We start from the raw sequence: 17,599 nt of genomic DNA, 5'->3' as shown, positions 1-17,599 counted from the left end.
AAAATAGCTATGGCGACATTAGCTTTTTGTGTTTTTTTTTTTCTTTTGCATACAAAACTTTCAACGCCACCTTGGGGCTGAAACAGCTCCATAAAAATACTATACAAAGTCGATATTTGTTTGACACTTTGAGTTTATACAATGTCCAGAGAAATGTCAGATTACTCATTGACGCTTTTGTGGCACATAATGTTCTTTCCCATAAAAAATCACTACCAATTTTTGTTTGTTCAAATAAAAAAGAACAACAATTAATTTACAAGTATTTATCTATTTCGGTATAATATAATTTCTAAAAATATGTTGTATAATAATAATTATATTTATATATAAATTTGTTATATTAATCATTTACTTCATTAAGAAATATCATTACTAACACATAATATTTATGTATAATTTATAGCTTTATCACTTTACTTACATCAATTTTCAACAAAAATAATTATAATAATAATAATAACATTACAAATATCATTTAGCATACACATAATATTTTTTTTTTTCATCAAAAAATAAACTTTCAATTTCCTGGCATTTTAGTTTCTCAAAGGATCCAAACTTTCCAAAGAAAAATCATCAACCATTTTTGATTTAAAAGAACTCTGCAAGAAGTCAAAATTGTATTCAAATGTTAAAGAACATGAAACAAAATGTAAACTTACATCAAATACATCAGGTGCATTTACACTAAATGGCGTTGATCCAAACAAATCCTGATGACCATTTGGAGTAACTGGATTCCTTCTTGGACCAGCTTTTGGTGGTGGAGCCACTAAGAATTAAAATGCAAAATATTTTATTAAAATCATATGTCATCTATCTGTCACTTTTAAAAACCTACACAGTGGAGGTGGACTTGTGTTTAGGATACTTCCATTGAATTCTGTTCCCAAGAAATTATTATTATTACTAAGCTTGTCATTGTTATTCGTAAACAATTGCTGGCCCAAGCTCTTCGGTGGCTCAAATCCAAACAAATCGTTGTTTATTTTACTACCACTTCCGCTTCCACTGCCATTGCTACTATCGTGTTCCTCTGCTCGAGGATCAAAATCACTGTCAGAATCTGAGTTAAGAAGTAATTCTCCCATTTTGTTGTCAGATTTGAAAACATCGCTTATTTGACTATGCAGATTACGTGGTGGCACTATTGGTAAGGACGACGGTTTATTGGAGGTTTCAATTAGGTTAACGTTTTCTTTAAAACAAAATAAGTTTTATAAAACATAAAATAAGATTTGTTGGTGATGATTTTTGTCTTACCGCTCTCACTTGTGTTATTAATATTAGTTACTGGATTGCTACATTCACTTGGAACCTCTAGAATATCCTTGATTCCCAATCTACTCATCATTCGTTCAAGCTCAGCTTTCGAAACAATATTGGACAATTCTGTAAGACGTTGCCTGTAGATACTAACGGTTTTTTCTAATTCTCTTATTTGAGGTTGATCCTTCGTTGCCGCATTTCCCGTACTATTGACGTATTTCCTATAAAAATAATATTTAAAAATGATTTTTACTGTAGTGGTAATTTATAGACGGAAACTAGTTAGAAAGCAAACTTGCAGTCCCAATTTTAAACCCATTTTAAAGTGTGTTTAAATTAAAAGACATTTGTCCAATTACTAGGCATTATTTAGCAACATTTTAGACGGCTGTCAAATTTGAATAAGATTGTTCAAAAAGTGTTAATGAGTACAAAGTAGTAAAAAGTTAATTTTTTGTATGTGTGTCATTTTGTCAGGTAGTACCCGTGGCATGATGGTTAGTGCGTTGGACTGTCATGCAAGGGGTCTTGGGTTCAATCCCTGCCTGTGCCACCTTAATTTAAAAAAAAAATAATTTTCGCGGGTACTGCCTCTTGCGAGGAATTGACAATTCCTTCAAGAGTAATTCTTGTCATGAAAAAGTGCTTTCTCAAATTAGCCGTTCGGATTCGGCCTTAAATTGTAGGTCCCTTCCATTCCTGACAACAGTACTCGCACACAGGAATGGTTGAGAGTTGTAAGTCACTAGGCCCTGGTTCACAACGGACTGTTGCGCCACCCCATTTGATTTTTTTTTTTTTGTCATTTTGTCAGATAAATGGATTTTTTAGCTCTGAGGTAATCTAAAACTAAAGCTAAGTATATTAAATTTAGATCCATCTGGTATAATTAGGCGTTTTTTTTAAAGCTCAGAGCAGAGTTTGATCAGAGCTGTCAGACTTATTTGTGAAGCACACTGGAGAAATTAACTGTCAATTGCTTAAGAATTTTCTATCCGTCTCTTTTATACCACATGAAACAAATGTGAAGTCAGCCGCACTTAGCTTTTTACGTCATTAGCTCGGTAATTTTTTTCAGAACTCAAAGCCCGCCCGAGCAAGTTTTGATTGAAAAAAGAAACATAAACCGAGCGCTCTGATATCTCTAAGCAAACAAGAAACAAAGATCTTCAAAGAAAAGTATCTAATGAGTGTCGAACTGTCATTTTATCCTGAGCAAATTAATGGATCCATTTCCAAAATCAACACTTGTTTGGTACAATACCTGTGTTTTGTTGAAAAATCTATCCATAGTATAGTAGAATTTTACACGAATAACAAAAACAATATCCATAGTATGAATCACACCGATAAAAATTAGATTAGAATCTTAGTATGGATGGGTTTTTGAAATTTATACGTGTCTCGAATGTACTTTGTTTTCAAATGTTGGTAGGATTGATATTGCATTTGTATTTCGATGGCTGTGTTCGTTGAGTAGTTGTGCATTTGAAATTATGTATGTGTTTTCCATTGGGGACAAATCAATCTGTTGCTGTTGATATTATTTAGTTTTGTTAATGAAGATGCAAGAAAAAACAATAGAAAAGATAATTAAGTTTTGCTATGTTTCCACTAAAGGTTTATCTCAGTTTAGATTAAATAAATCCTTTCACAAGAAGATTTAAAAATTATTAAATATGACAGCACTTTCAAAAATGCAAATGATATTTCGATGTGTGAAGCGCAAGTGAGATAGTGTAATTCGTGTTAAACAGTGAAGAACTGATTAGTTCAACACCATATATGAATATGCTACCTGCTTTATTTTTTTTTTGTAATTTGATTAAAACAAAGCTATATTTTTTGTACACAAACATGCAAATAAACAGACCATAATGCATTATCTGTTAAACCAACTCTTCCACACAGGATTTTCTTTTCAAATTTTCACTCGATTCTGATCTCCGACAGGAATCAAGTTCATTTCAACTCAATTCAGGTATATAAAGAAATTAGGCGAGTTTTAAGCTCGCTTCAACACCACATGTTGATGTCGTAGTCTACGAACAAACCCCCTCCTTGAAGCATTTGTTAAATTAACTTTTTTTTATAGAATCTCAATTTCCAGATGTTTTTTACCATTTCTTCATGAAAATTGTCCATTTTATTAATTTTAGTTAGTTTTTTTTCTAAGTTAATTTAAAAATTTGATTTTCACTAAACTTTTTCTATTTGTGTGTTTTTTTATCATTATTCTGACAGATCTTCTTTCAGTTGTAGCAATTTTTAAATACAAAAATCTGGCTACTGCGGATCGTTTTGAAATATTAAAACGCACCTAATATAACTAAAAAACACATATTTAGTTTTGACAGTTCAGTTTAGAGTAAAAAAAAACTGTATAAATTTTATCGGAATTGATATAGCAAAACAATAAATATAAGTTGGTAACTTTGATTAAAATCAAAAATAAATCAATTAGTTTCTCCAATGGAAAACAAAAAGGACGAAACTAACATTTTGACAGATTTAAATACAAACTTAATTAATTTTTGCTATGTTTGTCATATTCATATGTATATAAAATGACAGTTTAACTAACGTGGTGGTTTCGCCTGTGGGGCGTTTATAAACGTTAAACCAGTTACTTTAGGATGTCATGTCATTCTTTACTTGTAATCTATTTTTATGAGAAATTTCTTGACATCTTTCTTTATTTCTCCAAGGTGTTAGTTTTTAAATAAATTTAAAATTTTGTTAAATAGCTTATCGTTCAACTGTCACTATTTTAGATAAAACTATAGTTTACACTTACTTGTAAGCCAAATCAAACGCCTGTCCAATAGTCAACGTGATATCGGACGCCAGTTTACTCGAGATAAACACAAAACATTCATGTTTCTCTTCCGCTGCAATCTCATCACCACTACCAGCGTTAGCGCCCTTATGAAATCCATTTGCCGAAGGCGGTTTCGGTTGCGTTGAATTGGAGGCGTTTTTCGCGATAAAACTAAAGAATTTTTTCACACCCTTTTCATCGGCACAATACGAGATATTGTAAAGCGGAAATTGATGTAAGATCTTTTGCGTTCTTGGCTCTTGAATAGCCACACCATCAACACTAATTGTGATTTCCACCTTTTTGAATTTCTCCTGACTTCCGCTTTCCGCCTTTTTCATTTCATGGGCAAATTGTAATTTTCGAATAGCATCTTTAACAACTTCAATACCTTTAGGCTGATCAACAGGTGTATTTCCAAAGAACTATAAACAAATTATTAAATTCATAAAATGTTCGTAGATATAATAAAAAGATTACTTACTTTGACTAGATAAACAACATGACCATTCATTAATGCATCAGGACCATGTAACCACGTTCGTTTGCCATTCTTGCCCTCACCATTTTGGGCATTATTACCATTGCTATTGCTATTGTTGTTCTGTTTATTCCAAAACATCAAAGTCGACATGTTGGAGGGAGTTTAAATTAATACTTAACACTTGTTTATTTTATATTGATAGTCTAGTAAATATGAGTATTCTTAGCGTGCTGCTGGGTGGTTGGAAATCTTTTGAAAACAATCTGTTGTGAGTCTGAAATAAAAAATAAATATAAACAGGTGATAAGAATGAGACAAAAATTTTGTTAAGGGTGACAAAATACCGTCGCTAATTTTATGGTTCTTTAATAAATCTTCACTGATAAACCCAATTTATAGCAAATTTTATTGAGTAAATGGTCAATGTACTCTTTGTTGTTAATTAACTGATAAACATTGTTTTCGAAATAAATTAAATTCAATTTTATTCCCAGAATTCTGCACTGGACTTTCCCTGAAAGGAGATAGATTTATATGATGTGTCGTGTATCTCTGGAAACTGCCAAAGGCTAATTATAGCAAAATTATAGCAAAACCCTGTATTATCTCGGTATAGCTTTGAATAAACAAAGCTGATAAGCTGGTTGTTTCCTTTTCTTATTTTTTGTTTTAACTTCGCGTCGCGTCATTTTAACGATGTGAGAAAACAAATAAACAAAATGTAAACGTTTTGTCAGCTTTTAATTCAAATTGTATTTATGCATGCAATTTAGTAGACGTATAGATGTTTCAAAAACAAAAACTTTATAGGAAATATGTATGTCATAAGAAAAATACATAATTCCAAGTAAGTGCCTATTTATGTATGTATGTTCAGCTGTACGTTGCTTACAACTTTTAGATGGATCTTCTGTTACTACAATGTTTTGTGTGTCAGAGTCAGTCAGTTAATAAAAAATAATGTTTTATTTATAAGAAAAGACCTTCGAAAAAATAAAAACAAAACAAATAGTGTTTGTACAATAATAATAATTATAAACCGCCTATACCTCTTTGATTGATGGGATGATTCTTTTAATATTAATTTTAAGTAAAGTGCGCAAAGCTACATCATTATTCTACTAAGAATATTAAGTATTTTATTTTTACATGGGGATGATTGAGTATATGATGATCTGAAGGTTAAAAGTGATTGCATTGTGAAAAGAATACTCATGTTTTAATTGCGACTTTTAAGACAATAATTTAGGAAATCTTGTATTTTTAAAGATAAAATCGTCATTTACTTTTAATTTTTCAAAAGCGTTTATAATTTTAAGTTAAACCATAAAATTATGCCTTGGAATTGTTTTTTTTTTGAATATGGCAATGCATAAGGGGTTTCTCAACTTTGATTTGACAACTTTAATTTGACAAACTTTGAATTTTCACTGTGAACACACCCTTAAGCGAACGACCAAACTGTCAATTAAGCGTAGTAACGCTGCTGATATGAAACGAAAAATCCCATACAAAAATGACATGACGAAATCATAAACGAAAAATTTTGATGTGCTTTTCGTTTTTCAGTACGCTGCTAAACGACGAAATGTGTCATTTAAGTGGATAGCTGTACTAGATTTCTTAGTACAATTCTCCACTCTTTTCGTTCTCAATTTAATTGCCCGGCATATTAATTGCTTGCGAAATTTTGACGTTGAATTTTTGTATTGAAAAAATAAATTGTTTACTCGTGACTTTTGGTGTTTTGACTTTGATTTATATTTGATTTAAAATTCAAAATAAAATGGATTGGTCTAATTTGTCCAACAATACATTTCTGAATCGGAAACTCAGGATGTTGAAGATGTTATTGGTGATAGGCAAGATGTGATGAAGACAAGCAGTGAACTTCAACTTCCAAAAAATAAACCGAAGAAAAAAAATTAATTTTTCTTTGGAGGAAAAAAGAAACTGGCTGGTGAAGCTATTTGGAAGTTGGAACATAGGCTTCACAAAAATAATTCAGCTGTTGCTAGCCTCTGGAGTAATATAACTGCAGAAATGAAAAAACCATGTTAAACAAAATGTTAATAAATAGAATTCTTTTCCACTTTTGTTTACCAGCAGCTGACTGTCAAAACTTGTCAATTTGTTTTGTCATCTGACAGAACTCTCCACTTATATTTTTCCGCTGTGTTTTTGGTTTTCATTTTGCTCTGCACTTGGAGATTACGGAAAAAATTCGTTTCACTTCAGCTGCGTACTAGGCTTAAAGCGAACGACCAAACTGTCAATTTTAAACAACATTTCAACTATGGTTTATAAGTTTGAAATACGAAAAACGTTTACCTACATATATTTAAAAACGTGCTTCAAAATTACGATATCGTGACGATAGGTTTATGAGTAGCACTTCACAGAATGTATTATAATTATGGAGCATATTTATAGCTTACGAACTTTGTCAATGTACGGAAAATGTTATTATTATTGTTTAATGCAATTGATTGGTAAAGAAAAGTGTGGTAACGTTATTTCTATTGTCATGATCAATAAAATAAAATAGGCTGTTGCAACCGACTTTTGCAAAATGTCAATTTTAATCAAAGTAATGCTTAAAATTTGACAGATTTTAATAAAAAACTCGAAGTTATGCTTGTGATCTTATTATACAATGACTGCCCATTCAGGGCAAGTTTCTGGTATCTGATTGGCCAGCTGCCAAAAAAAGATTTCCAATTGAGGCAACTTTATTGGAAACTTGACTGGAAAGTTAGTCAAGGAAAATCTCCTTAACTATTAAGCCAAGTCAACTTATGTCAGAATGACAATCGACCATTGTTTTTTTTAATTAACTGAAAGTTGAACTTTAATTCTCTGTTTCATTTAATTTTTTGTGTAAAAAGGTTTCTCGTCAAATTGGAAAAGAAAAAAGTAAAATTTCCTTACAATACGAAATGCAAATTGGGATGGACTTGTTTTTTGCCTGACTACTGTTTTGTAGACAATAATGTTTTTGGTGGTTTTTGGTACCGTAAACTGAAGGTAGAAGTTAGGGAAGTAAAGTTCTGAGTTTGAAGTTTATGACACTTGAAAAATTAACTAGCTGCCTTGTTCAAAATTTACGTTCAAAGAATGAATTTGACTTCAAATTGAAGTCCCTTATGTTGTCTGAACCTGCCCAATGACCGCCCATTGAGGTGACATAAGGGACATGAAAGTAAGGCAAGTTTCTAGTATCTGATTGGCCAGCTGCCAAAAAATTGCCTTCTAATTAATTAAACTTTATTGGAAAGTTGACTGGAAAGATAGTTAAGAAAAATCTTCCTAACTATCAAGTCAAGACTACTGCTGTCAAAATGACAGTTGGTCATGTTTTTTTCATTCAACTGAAAATTGAACTTTATTATACTATGATTTACTTATTTTTTGCACAACTTCATTTAACATTTTTTGTAAAAGGGTTCCTTGTCAATTTGACAAAAATAAAAGTAAGTAAATAAAAGTAAGGTTTTTGAAGTAAAGCTCTGAATTTTAAATTCATTATACCGGAAAAACTAACTAGTTGCCTTGTTTAAAATGTATTTACGCTCAAAGAATGAAGTTGACTGCAAATGAAGTCCCTTATGTTGTCTGAACGCACCCAATGGCATTTTTTAACAAACCTGTTGATGTCACTTCCTTAACATTTTTAAATGTCAAACTAGTGATTCGTAAAAAAATTTCATTCTATATTTGTAAGTTATTCCAAAAAATTCTTAAAAATTGCATAAAAATAGAACACGGTAATTTATCAAACAACAAATGGAAGGTATTTCTTCTAAAAATTAATGATAATTCACTGAAATTTACAAAAAAGTGACATTTTTAAAAAATATGTCTCCAGACTCCAGACTGTAACAAACACATAAATTATTAAATTGCATTGCAGCGGTTGTCTGTTCTTAAAGGGTTATCACAGTTTATCATTAATGCACACAATTATTTTATATAAACCTTGACAAATTACAATAAATAGTGGATTTGGGGTCAGATTTATTTTTTTAACTGTATTATAATAATTCCTTATCACACAATAAAAAATGTCGTCGCCGTTTTTCTTTGTTTAATACATGATGATGTTTTTTGTTTGTGTAATTGATAAGCTTTGTAAAATGTAATATTAATATACATATGTTTTGACAGTCAAATCAACTTTAACTCAAAACAGTCTGGTTGATTTTTTTTTATTAGTGTAATCGCCGGATTATTTACATTCAAAGAATATTCAATTCTTTTGTTAAATTGTAGACATTTTGTTTTTGTTTATATTTTTTTTTGTGTGTCATTAATAAAATAATGTATTACGCAGTTATATTGGTCTTTTATATAAAAATCTATATAATTTGCAAATTGATTGAATTTAAATTTTATGGTTCATAGAACTTAAAGCAAAATATAGTATGCGTCATCACTGGTCATACAGTTTTAATTTTGCTCTTTCAATATTTGTTTATAACAAAGAAAAACTAATTAGATAAAACTTAACAGGTTTGGTCCTTGAACTGACATTTAAAGACATAAAATACAGAATATGTTAAAAAGAACATTGAACAATTCAATTGAAATGCTTTTTTTCTTAAGCTACGATTAGACTGCCAAAGCAAATTCAAAAATACTCCGCTTACTCTGGTCACTGTAAGATTAAACCCAATTTTCTGGAAGACGTTACATTGAACTGTTTTAAGATAAGTCATTTTGACGTTTCATCAATTATTTTTCAAAAGACATAGCCTAACTTCTCTACCTTTTTTTAATAATATAGAAACTGATGAAACGTCAAAATAAATAGCTTTTAAGTAGTATTCACATGAACGCGACCAAAGAACGACGAATGAATTACAAAATGTGAGTTTATATACGTTTGAAGACATGTTTCCACACAAATTCTTAACAAAACGATAGTTTTGTAGTTTTTATTTGATTTATGATGCATACTTTTACTTTTCAATATCATATATTAATAAAATTAAGAAAACAATTTATTTCGTGGCTAAAAAAATGTATGTTTATACGAACTGTCAAACTTTATTCGCGTTCCACATTATCCACGTTCGCAACGAATAATAGCTTGTACTTAGCCTAAACAAATCATTCTTGTTTTGGTTTCTTTGGTAAATGGTGTTTGGCTGTGGCTCCTTGTCCAACTTCATTCGCGAAGAATTAAAAACTCTCATGTGAAAGAAATGTCAAAATCGACGAATTTTCGTTCATTCGTTGGTCGTGCTCATGTGAATAATGCTTTAAAGCTATTTATTTTGACGTTTCATCAGTTTCTATATTATTTAAAAGAGGTAGAGAAACTGAAAATAAGGTACATGAATGGCTGCGTTCAATCTCAGACAGATAGGGTATCTGGATACCTTTTTCTTAGTGTTTTATGTGTGAATTAACAGCTGAGATGCCAAAAAAGGTATTCAACAATTTCTGGGGTATGTTGGTATCTGACAGAACAGCTGATTCAACACATGGTTGAATTTCAAGAAACTTGAAAATTGATTTCAGCTTTTCAGGTTTCTATTAAACGTAAATCGTTTAAAATCGGTGATTTCGCAAGTAAATTATTAATCGTATAGAATTCCAAATGAGCTAAGAGGAAATTTAACATAGATTACAGATTAAGGTTTTCTCTTATTTATTAAATTGCTATGCACCTATCAATTTATCATCGTCCGACGAATCTGTTGAATTCTCCATTAAATGTTTTATCTTACAAAAATTTTTACTTCGAAGCTTAAATGTTTCTCTGCTTTTTGTGAACAGCTGAAAGTTGTTTTTATTTATTGACAGCTATCTCAATACAGCTATTTAACTCATTCAACAAGCTATCTAAAAATCCACCTATCCAAGATGCCCTATCCAACACAAGATAGAGCGTTCATTCACCGCATTAGTGGTGTGAAAATATTTTGACAGTTGGTTGCAAATTTATTCACAAATAATTTATAGTGTGGTGAATAATATCGCACGGAAAATGTTGCATTCTTTGGGAATTAGGCTCCAATTACAATGCATTCAAAAAGATTTGATTACACTTTTTCTCGAATATGACAGTAAAACAAAACAAAATAAAGAAAAGTCACAAGTGACTTATGGTTATTTTAAATTCAAAATTCATATTGTTCTGTCAAAAAATGATCTATAAAATGATTTAAGTAGCCTTAGGTATAAATATTTAAAAGTCTATAAATTTGAGTTAATTCACTAAATCTAAATTTGTCAAACTTGAAACTTTGAAAATATTTCTATATTATAAATATTCATTTCTGTTAAATTAGAAAGCAACTTATACCCACACTGTGTGAATTTTCGTGCATTTAATTTATGCAAACTCTTTTTATTTTGTAATAGTGCGTGGGAATATTTATTTATTTGCATTGAATACCTTTGAGTTCCAACTAAGGTTTCTCTCAAGCCATAAATGAAAATACATGTATTACCACAGTGGAATCCCACGAAACCATAAACCATTTTTTGTGTAATGAAACACACTTTTTAATTTCTTATAGTTTTCCAACTAAAATTAGTACTATTTTGTGAATGCAAGCAGAGCCTAAATAAAGAATCAACTTCGGCCTATCCAAAACAAAAATAAAAATTCCACAAAGTAGAAAGGTTTCTTTTCGCCTTTAATGTGGCATTAACTTGAAAGATTTTATCTTCAGAAACAAAACCAATCCCAGTTTATTGTCGACGATGAATGTCCCCATTTTTGTGGGTGTTGTTGTTGTTGCTCAAAATCAAATCGAAAAGGTTATCCACTGCAAAACCTATAAGCCGGTAAGAGGTACGTATAAGTACGGACTTGGGCAGTGTGCATACCACGTCTCTTCACTTTTGCATGAATAATTTAATTCCGATAGGTTAGGTACCTTAAAATTTGTTACATAAATCTTAGGTTTTTCCCAAATAACAATGAACACTCAAACAACGAAACAAATCACTTACCGGAACAAACAACAGAGCTACAATGAAATTTGCAATTAAACCACCATATACACCATTTTTTATAATTATAATCTAAAGAGGTTTGGTCGTGAATAATTTACAGTGTAGATTGTACAGTATCGAAATAACGAACGATCATTCACTCACGAAACCTGTTCAAAGCTTAAAGAACATCATCATCTTCATCTTCATCATCATCGCTCTATCACTTCTCCAGCTATTGTTTTAATTTATTTTATTTTTTAAATATTTTTATGCAAATTATCAATTACTGCAAAACACGAAACGAAGATTATTTCAAATGCATCTTGAGATAAATCACAAAAATGCATCAAAGTCGGTAGGTATATGAAAATATATATGTACATATTGGAAAAATAAAAAAAAATATTAAAATTAAACAAAAATGCATAATCATTAAAAATGCTTGATTAATAATCAAGAATTCGTAGGAAAATCAAACAAAAAGCACGTAAACGAGCTCAAAAAACACAACACAGACTTTATAAAATAAACAATTCCATTTGCTAATAAAAATAATAAAAAAATATCGAATAGAAATAATATTAACAATAACAACAAAAGTAACAACAACAACAAGAAAAAGTAGCAAACTAGCCGTTTTGCTAAATTATTATGCAAACATTGCGCGATAGCCAATAAAGCAGGTGCGTCTAGAAGGGGTTAGAGGGGAGGGGGAAGTACAGAAGACGGTTATAGTTATCTATGCCAACTGCGGAAACCTTTTTGGCTTAGATTACGTGAACACCTGCGTCACACGTTACAAAATTGTGTTAATGTTTATATAATCAAACTTAATTACCGACTGTGAATTCTAGTGCATAATTGATTTTTAAAGTTTGACAGATATTTTAACGTTTTGACACCTGTAGAGGTGGACGTTTTTACCATCTCAATAGAGTCTAGTTCCAAATTTTTGAATTTTGACTTAAAATGACATGCAATAAATTAATTTTGGTTTGTTAAGGGATAGTTAGGTATAGCTATCATTGGTCTAGTTCAGACGACATAAGGGACATGAAATTTAGGCAAGTTTCTAGTATCTGCCAGCTGTCAAAAAATTGTCTTCAAATTAAGGCAAATTTATTGGAAAGTTGACTGGGAAGTTAGACAGAAAGAATTTCCCTAAATATCAAGTCAGGTCAACTTATGTCAAAATGACAGTTGATCATGTTCTTTCATTCAACTGAAAGCTGAAAATTATGACTATGATTTATTTATTTTCTGCTCACGAGAGAGTAAAATATTTCCCCAACCTACGAATTTTAGCCCAAGAAATATCTTTGGGCTAATTTGTAAAAAGTGTCAAATATGATAGAACTTCAAATAAATTAAATAAAATTCTCGCTTTTGAAAATTCTTTTCCTAGCAACAAGATTATTTTTCTGTTGACTTATTTTTACCCCACTTTTTAAAATATATCTTTCTACGAATTTTAGTGCAGAAAGTAAGCGAACTAACCTAATCTATCTTTACAATACAAAATTCAAGTTGTGGATGTATTTGTAACTTGACTGAAGTGTTTTGTAAACAATAATGTTTTTGGTAGTTTTTGTACTATGAACTGAATGTAGAGAGAAGTTTTTGAAGGTTCTGAATTTTAAATTCATGGCACTTGAAAAACTTACTACTTGCCTTCGTCAAAATGTAGTACGTTCAAAGAATGAAGTTGACTGCAAATGAACTTCCTTATCTTGTCTTACGCTTGCGCATTAAGTGCGGTTTGTCAAAAAATTGCAAAGATTGATCTCAATGATGATTTTAAAGAAAGCTAAAAGTGGCCTTCTGGAAGAGATCATAGTCAGCCATAATACCTTCAATCAACCAAACATGTATGTATACATATGTCAATGCAAAAAAAAGAACAATTTTAAACTATCAAATATTTTCTTTTACTAAACTTATATTTTAAATAGACTGAAAATTGCATTAATTTTACTTTATTAAAGTGACAGGTAGAGTCGATGAAAAATATGTGATGTCAAAATTCCATTCAAAATGTTGATTCACTTGAGGCAATTCAGAAGAACGGCATAAATTTGATGCATCAATTGAAAAATTCTAAACACTATTTTCGCAATCAAACTTAAACTAAAAAATTACAAAACACTTCAATTAAACTGACTGATGACAGTTCTAACCCTGAGGCACCGCAAGAGTAAAATCCAATCCAGCTTCTCTTCCGCTATACATTCTTTTTTTTTTTTTTGACTGGATATATTATGAATTACCATGAGCAACTTCAAATGTCACATTTGACATTAGAAACGTTTAATCTGTTGTTTACTTTTTTGTTGATTTATCTTTAGCGTCGGTACGGTAGTTATTGGTTTTGGGTGAATCAATTTCTGGAAGTAAGGGAACTTCATGATTTGGAAGGCACCTACTCAAGGACTTACTATGGGAGGACGGTGAAGACTATAAGAATTTTCGTAGGATGTCCGTCGACAGCTTCGAAGCTGTTCTGTGCCTAGTAAAGATAACTTTGAGTTAATGATTTTAGGCACTCGACGACAATTTAAAAAAAATTAAATTTTAATTTCAAAAAGGAAATGGACGCTCACCATTACATCCATCGTGTATGTCAAATTTGGTGACACGAAAAATCCAAACTGCGATGACGGGATCATGGACTAGATGTCGTATAGTTGGCCTCTATTGGATTATCTGATGACAGGCAGATAGTCCTGTCATCAGAAATGTTCAATGGAGACCCCCATTAAAGGATTTCGGTAGAATGAAAGGTACTTAAATACCTTAAAAAAATCAATTTGAAAATTTGATTTTGAAAATCAAATAGCCAATTTATTTTGGCCAATGGAACGCAAAAAAGAGGAAACTTGTATTTTGATAGATTTAAACTAAAAACAAATTAGTTTATGTTTATTCCTTAGATTCTGTGTTAAACGGTGGGCGTTTTTTTCTTATACTCTTTACCAAATATTTCAACATTTAACGAAACTTTTCGAAATTGATCAGAAAATTGGGCGTATTCATAAAGCTAGTGACTAATAAGTCAAAATTTAACTAGCTTTGTGAATGCAAAATTGCACTACAAACCTAGTCAATCCGAAACTGTCATATTAATGACAAATGAAAATATATAAAATAAGAAAAGAATAAGAAATGTTCTATATTTATCTGTCTTCATAACCAGTGTGAACTACCTTTGTAGCCGAAATTTTTACACTACGTGCCTCGGAGGGAAATTTTCAACTACCTTAACAGTTAGATTAAGCCAATCAGAATCCCTTGACTACGTAGCCACTAGCTTTGTGAATGCGACCATTGCTACCATGGTTATTGACACATGAGATTATGTATTTGCACCGTTAGTTACGGAAAAAGGGACATTATTCGATTTGACAGATTTTAAATCAAAAACAAATTGATTTATTTTACAAATGGAAATGTTCGGCACGTGAGTTTTAAGAATAAATCTTAAATTTTTACTTTTGGTAAATTACGAAAGTTAACAAAATTCAATAAAAACGCCTATTATGGTCAATGATGGTTGACATCAAGTTTATTTATCGTTAGTGCTTAAAATAAACACTATATTCCTTATTCAAAAACGAACCTTAAAAGAAAATTTCCGAAATATGATTTTTCACTAAGAATTAGATCTTGAAAATGTTGATACACTAAAAATCACTTAACACTCACAAATTATCCACAACTACCCCTCCTTGAAAGAATTTATAGGAACGACTATGGCAAGTAATACAATAAGTAGATAGAGTATAGAAATTATACACATCAGGTATTAGATGTGATTGAGCAGTTATTGTGTTCTCTTTCCAAACCTGCCATCATCTTTGCTTGTATAGCAGAGCAGCTGCTGTTGCTTTTCAGAAACAGGTAAAACCAATGCAAAAAAAATAAAAAAAAACCTTCAATAAAAGGTAAGATCTTCGAACCGCACCACAAGCACCAACAGCACTAAGCTAAGCACGCCAGGTGGATTTCGATGATGATCTTAGTGGGACAAGTAGATAGGTAGGTAGGTAGTCTCCATTGCAGTTTTTTCGTTTTTATTTTTCAATGATTCAACAAAAACGATGATAGCGCTAGAACTACTCATATGAACGACCAAGAATTAAAATAATGTAATTTATTTCACCACAAGTAGGTCAGAAACGTCAAAAATTAACTCTTTGAGGTGATTTTTGAAAATGACACATGTACAAAAGTATTTTTGTTGTTTTACTTTTTGAAAAGTCCCTGTTTTCTTCTTCGTTGAAGAACAAACACAAAAGTTTAAATTTTAAAGCCGAGGAACGCAGACTACAAGTGCACAAAGCTAATGATCGCAACGGAACACCGACCGACCGACCGACCGACCGATCGTGCTGATATGACTTGACGGATAGACAAAAATTAAAGAAAGCAAAGTAACAAACAAAAATCGAGATGTATGATCAACTACGATGTTTCTTCACTTCCTTATTAACCACTTACGTTGTTGTTGGATATTATTGCACATATGTATAGAGAGTGGTGAGTATTATAGGTACGTTTGTACGAACGTACTTAGCTCTGAAATTAGATCAACGGCAGTTTTTATTTTCCTTCGTAAAAATAGTTGTTGTTATTGTTGTTAGTTCTGCTAACCTAACCACTGACTGATGAATTGGATGGATGGTGGTTTCGGTTTGGTTGGATGGACGGACAGACGAGGACGATAACGATGACGACCTATAAGACGACTTAATGACACTTTAAACACAACTCAAAGAAATCACAAATTTATATTGTACTTGACATTTATTCAAATATACTACTAGCAAAAGTACAACAAAAAACATCCAACAGCCCTGTCGCTGTCGCTGTCACCAGTGAGAGTAAGGCAATCATAAATACTCAAATAGGTAGTAGGCAATATTCAACAATGACGGACGTTCAAAATAACAAAAAGAAAAAACGATCACAATAATCAAATTGATCGGAATTTTTTTTATTTTTGCGTAGTAAAAGTAAAGAAATTTAAATCAAATACAAAATATTAGTTTTTGTTTTCTTCGACGAATATCAAAGACGACGACGACAACGACAAAAACGAAGCAAAGCATTTCTCAAAATTGATTGTCCGGAGGCAAATATGAAAGTTATACGTGATTGTACAAAAATAGCAGGCTTAAGGTAGTAGTTAAGGTACATAATATTATATACTATACTATATAATCATTTTTTAACATACATCTCTAGTCTACACAAATCACTTACTAAATTGCAGTTAGTTTTTTATTTATTATTTAATAAATCTGAGTACATACATTTTTACACGATTACAATAAATTGATAGTATAACTATGACCACCGTGTACACTTTGGTATTTTTCTAAACTCTCAGAACACGAAATTTATACATTAGGTTTTATGAAAACAGATCTTAATTTAATAAACACTTTTTTAAAACATTTATTTTTTTTTCAATTTATGCAAATCGAGTAGATATACCTTTTTTGTAATATTTAAATTTATTTGCGAGTTGAAATTCTTTTGTTTTCTATTTTTTTCTTTATTATACAATTATAATATAACGAGGCGACACAGAAAGAGAGAGAATTCTGATATGTATATTTTTTGTATTTTATTATTTAAATTAATTCAATCGTAGAATTGGAAACTGCAACCAGATACCAGATTCATAGCTCTCGAACTGATCAACTGGATTTGAGCTATGAAAAAACTGAATCGGTTGGCTTATTTCGTTTATGCTAGTGATTCCTCAATAGAGATGGAATTAAATTTGGAGGGTAGCAAAAGGTAGTGATAAAGTATTAAAAAATACCATTTTTAAAGCTTGGTTTTGAAAAAAGTATAAGTTATAGTTGAAAGGCTACTTTGTTTTATGTTTCGTAATGCACATTATTTTTTAAGCTTTGTTTAAGAGCAATATTTTTAAAATACTCGCAAGACAACTTTTCTGACACATGGATAACCTATGTTGTGCTTAACTGATATATCATTAAACTTAAAACGTCAAAATTCTTATTGCTGAATCACAAACACGCTTCAGCTTCGGCTTC

The 17,599-nt window shown here is 30.9% G+C and overlaps 1 protein-coding gene across 4 annotated transcripts; it reads right to left on the bottom strand.

Annotated features, from left to right (window-relative positions):
* Window positions 1–251: 251 nt before the first annotated feature.
* On the bottom strand, window positions 252–17,246 carry LOC129949568 (PTB domain-containing adapter protein ced-6). 4 transcript variants are annotated; one of them, XM_056061111.1, is made up of 8 exons: window positions 17,028–17,246; window positions 4,773–4,851; window positions 4,578–4,734; window positions 4,070–4,518; window positions 1,267–1,493; window positions 845–1,201; window positions 666–775; window positions 252–605 (listed from the first exon to the last, which is right to left on the bottom strand). In XM_056061111.1, the coding sequence occupies exons 3-8, from the start codon at window positions 4,725–4,727 to the stop codon at window positions 540–542; spliced, it is 1,359 nt and encodes a 452-aa protein (XP_055917086.1). In that variant the 5' UTR covers window positions 4,728–4,734; window positions 4,773–4,851; window positions 17,028–17,246; the 3' UTR covers window positions 252–539. The 4 variants fall into 4 exon arrangements, with proteins under 4 accessions (XP_055917086.1, XP_055917089.1, XP_055917088.1 ...); XM_056061114.1 differs by lacking the exon at window positions 17,028–17,246 and adding an exon at window positions 16,844–16,990; XM_056061113.1 differs by lacking the exon at window positions 17,028–17,246 and adding an exon at window positions 4,922–5,291.
* Window positions 17,247–17,599: the final 353 nt, after the last annotated feature.

Source organism: Eupeodes corollae, chromosome 3, assembly GCF_945859685.1.
Source record: "Eupeodes corollae chromosome 3, idEupCoro1.1, whole genome shotgun sequence".
Classification (NCBI taxonomy): Eukaryota; Metazoa; Arthropoda; class Insecta; order Diptera; family Syrphidae; genus Eupeodes; species Eupeodes corollae.
Note: the sequence above shows the minus strand (reverse complement) of the source record. Positions and strands in the feature narration are given on the sequence as shown.

What these genes read in the sequence shown, in the direction of transcription:
- LOC129949568 (XM_056061111.1), bottom strand. Translation starts at nt 4,727, where the DNA reads ATGTCGACTTTGATGTTTTGGAATAAACAGAACAACAATAGCAATAGC. An exon ending in TAATAACACAAGTGAGAGCG is followed by an intron (nt 1,202 to 1,266) that starts GTAAGACAAAAA and finishes TTTGTTTTAAAG; the next exon opens with AAAACGTTAACCTAATTGAA. An exon ending in CACAAGTCCACCTCCACTGT is followed by an intron (nt 776 to 844) that starts GTAGGTTTTTAA and finishes TTTAATTCTTAG; the next exon opens with TGGCTCCACCACCAAAAGCT.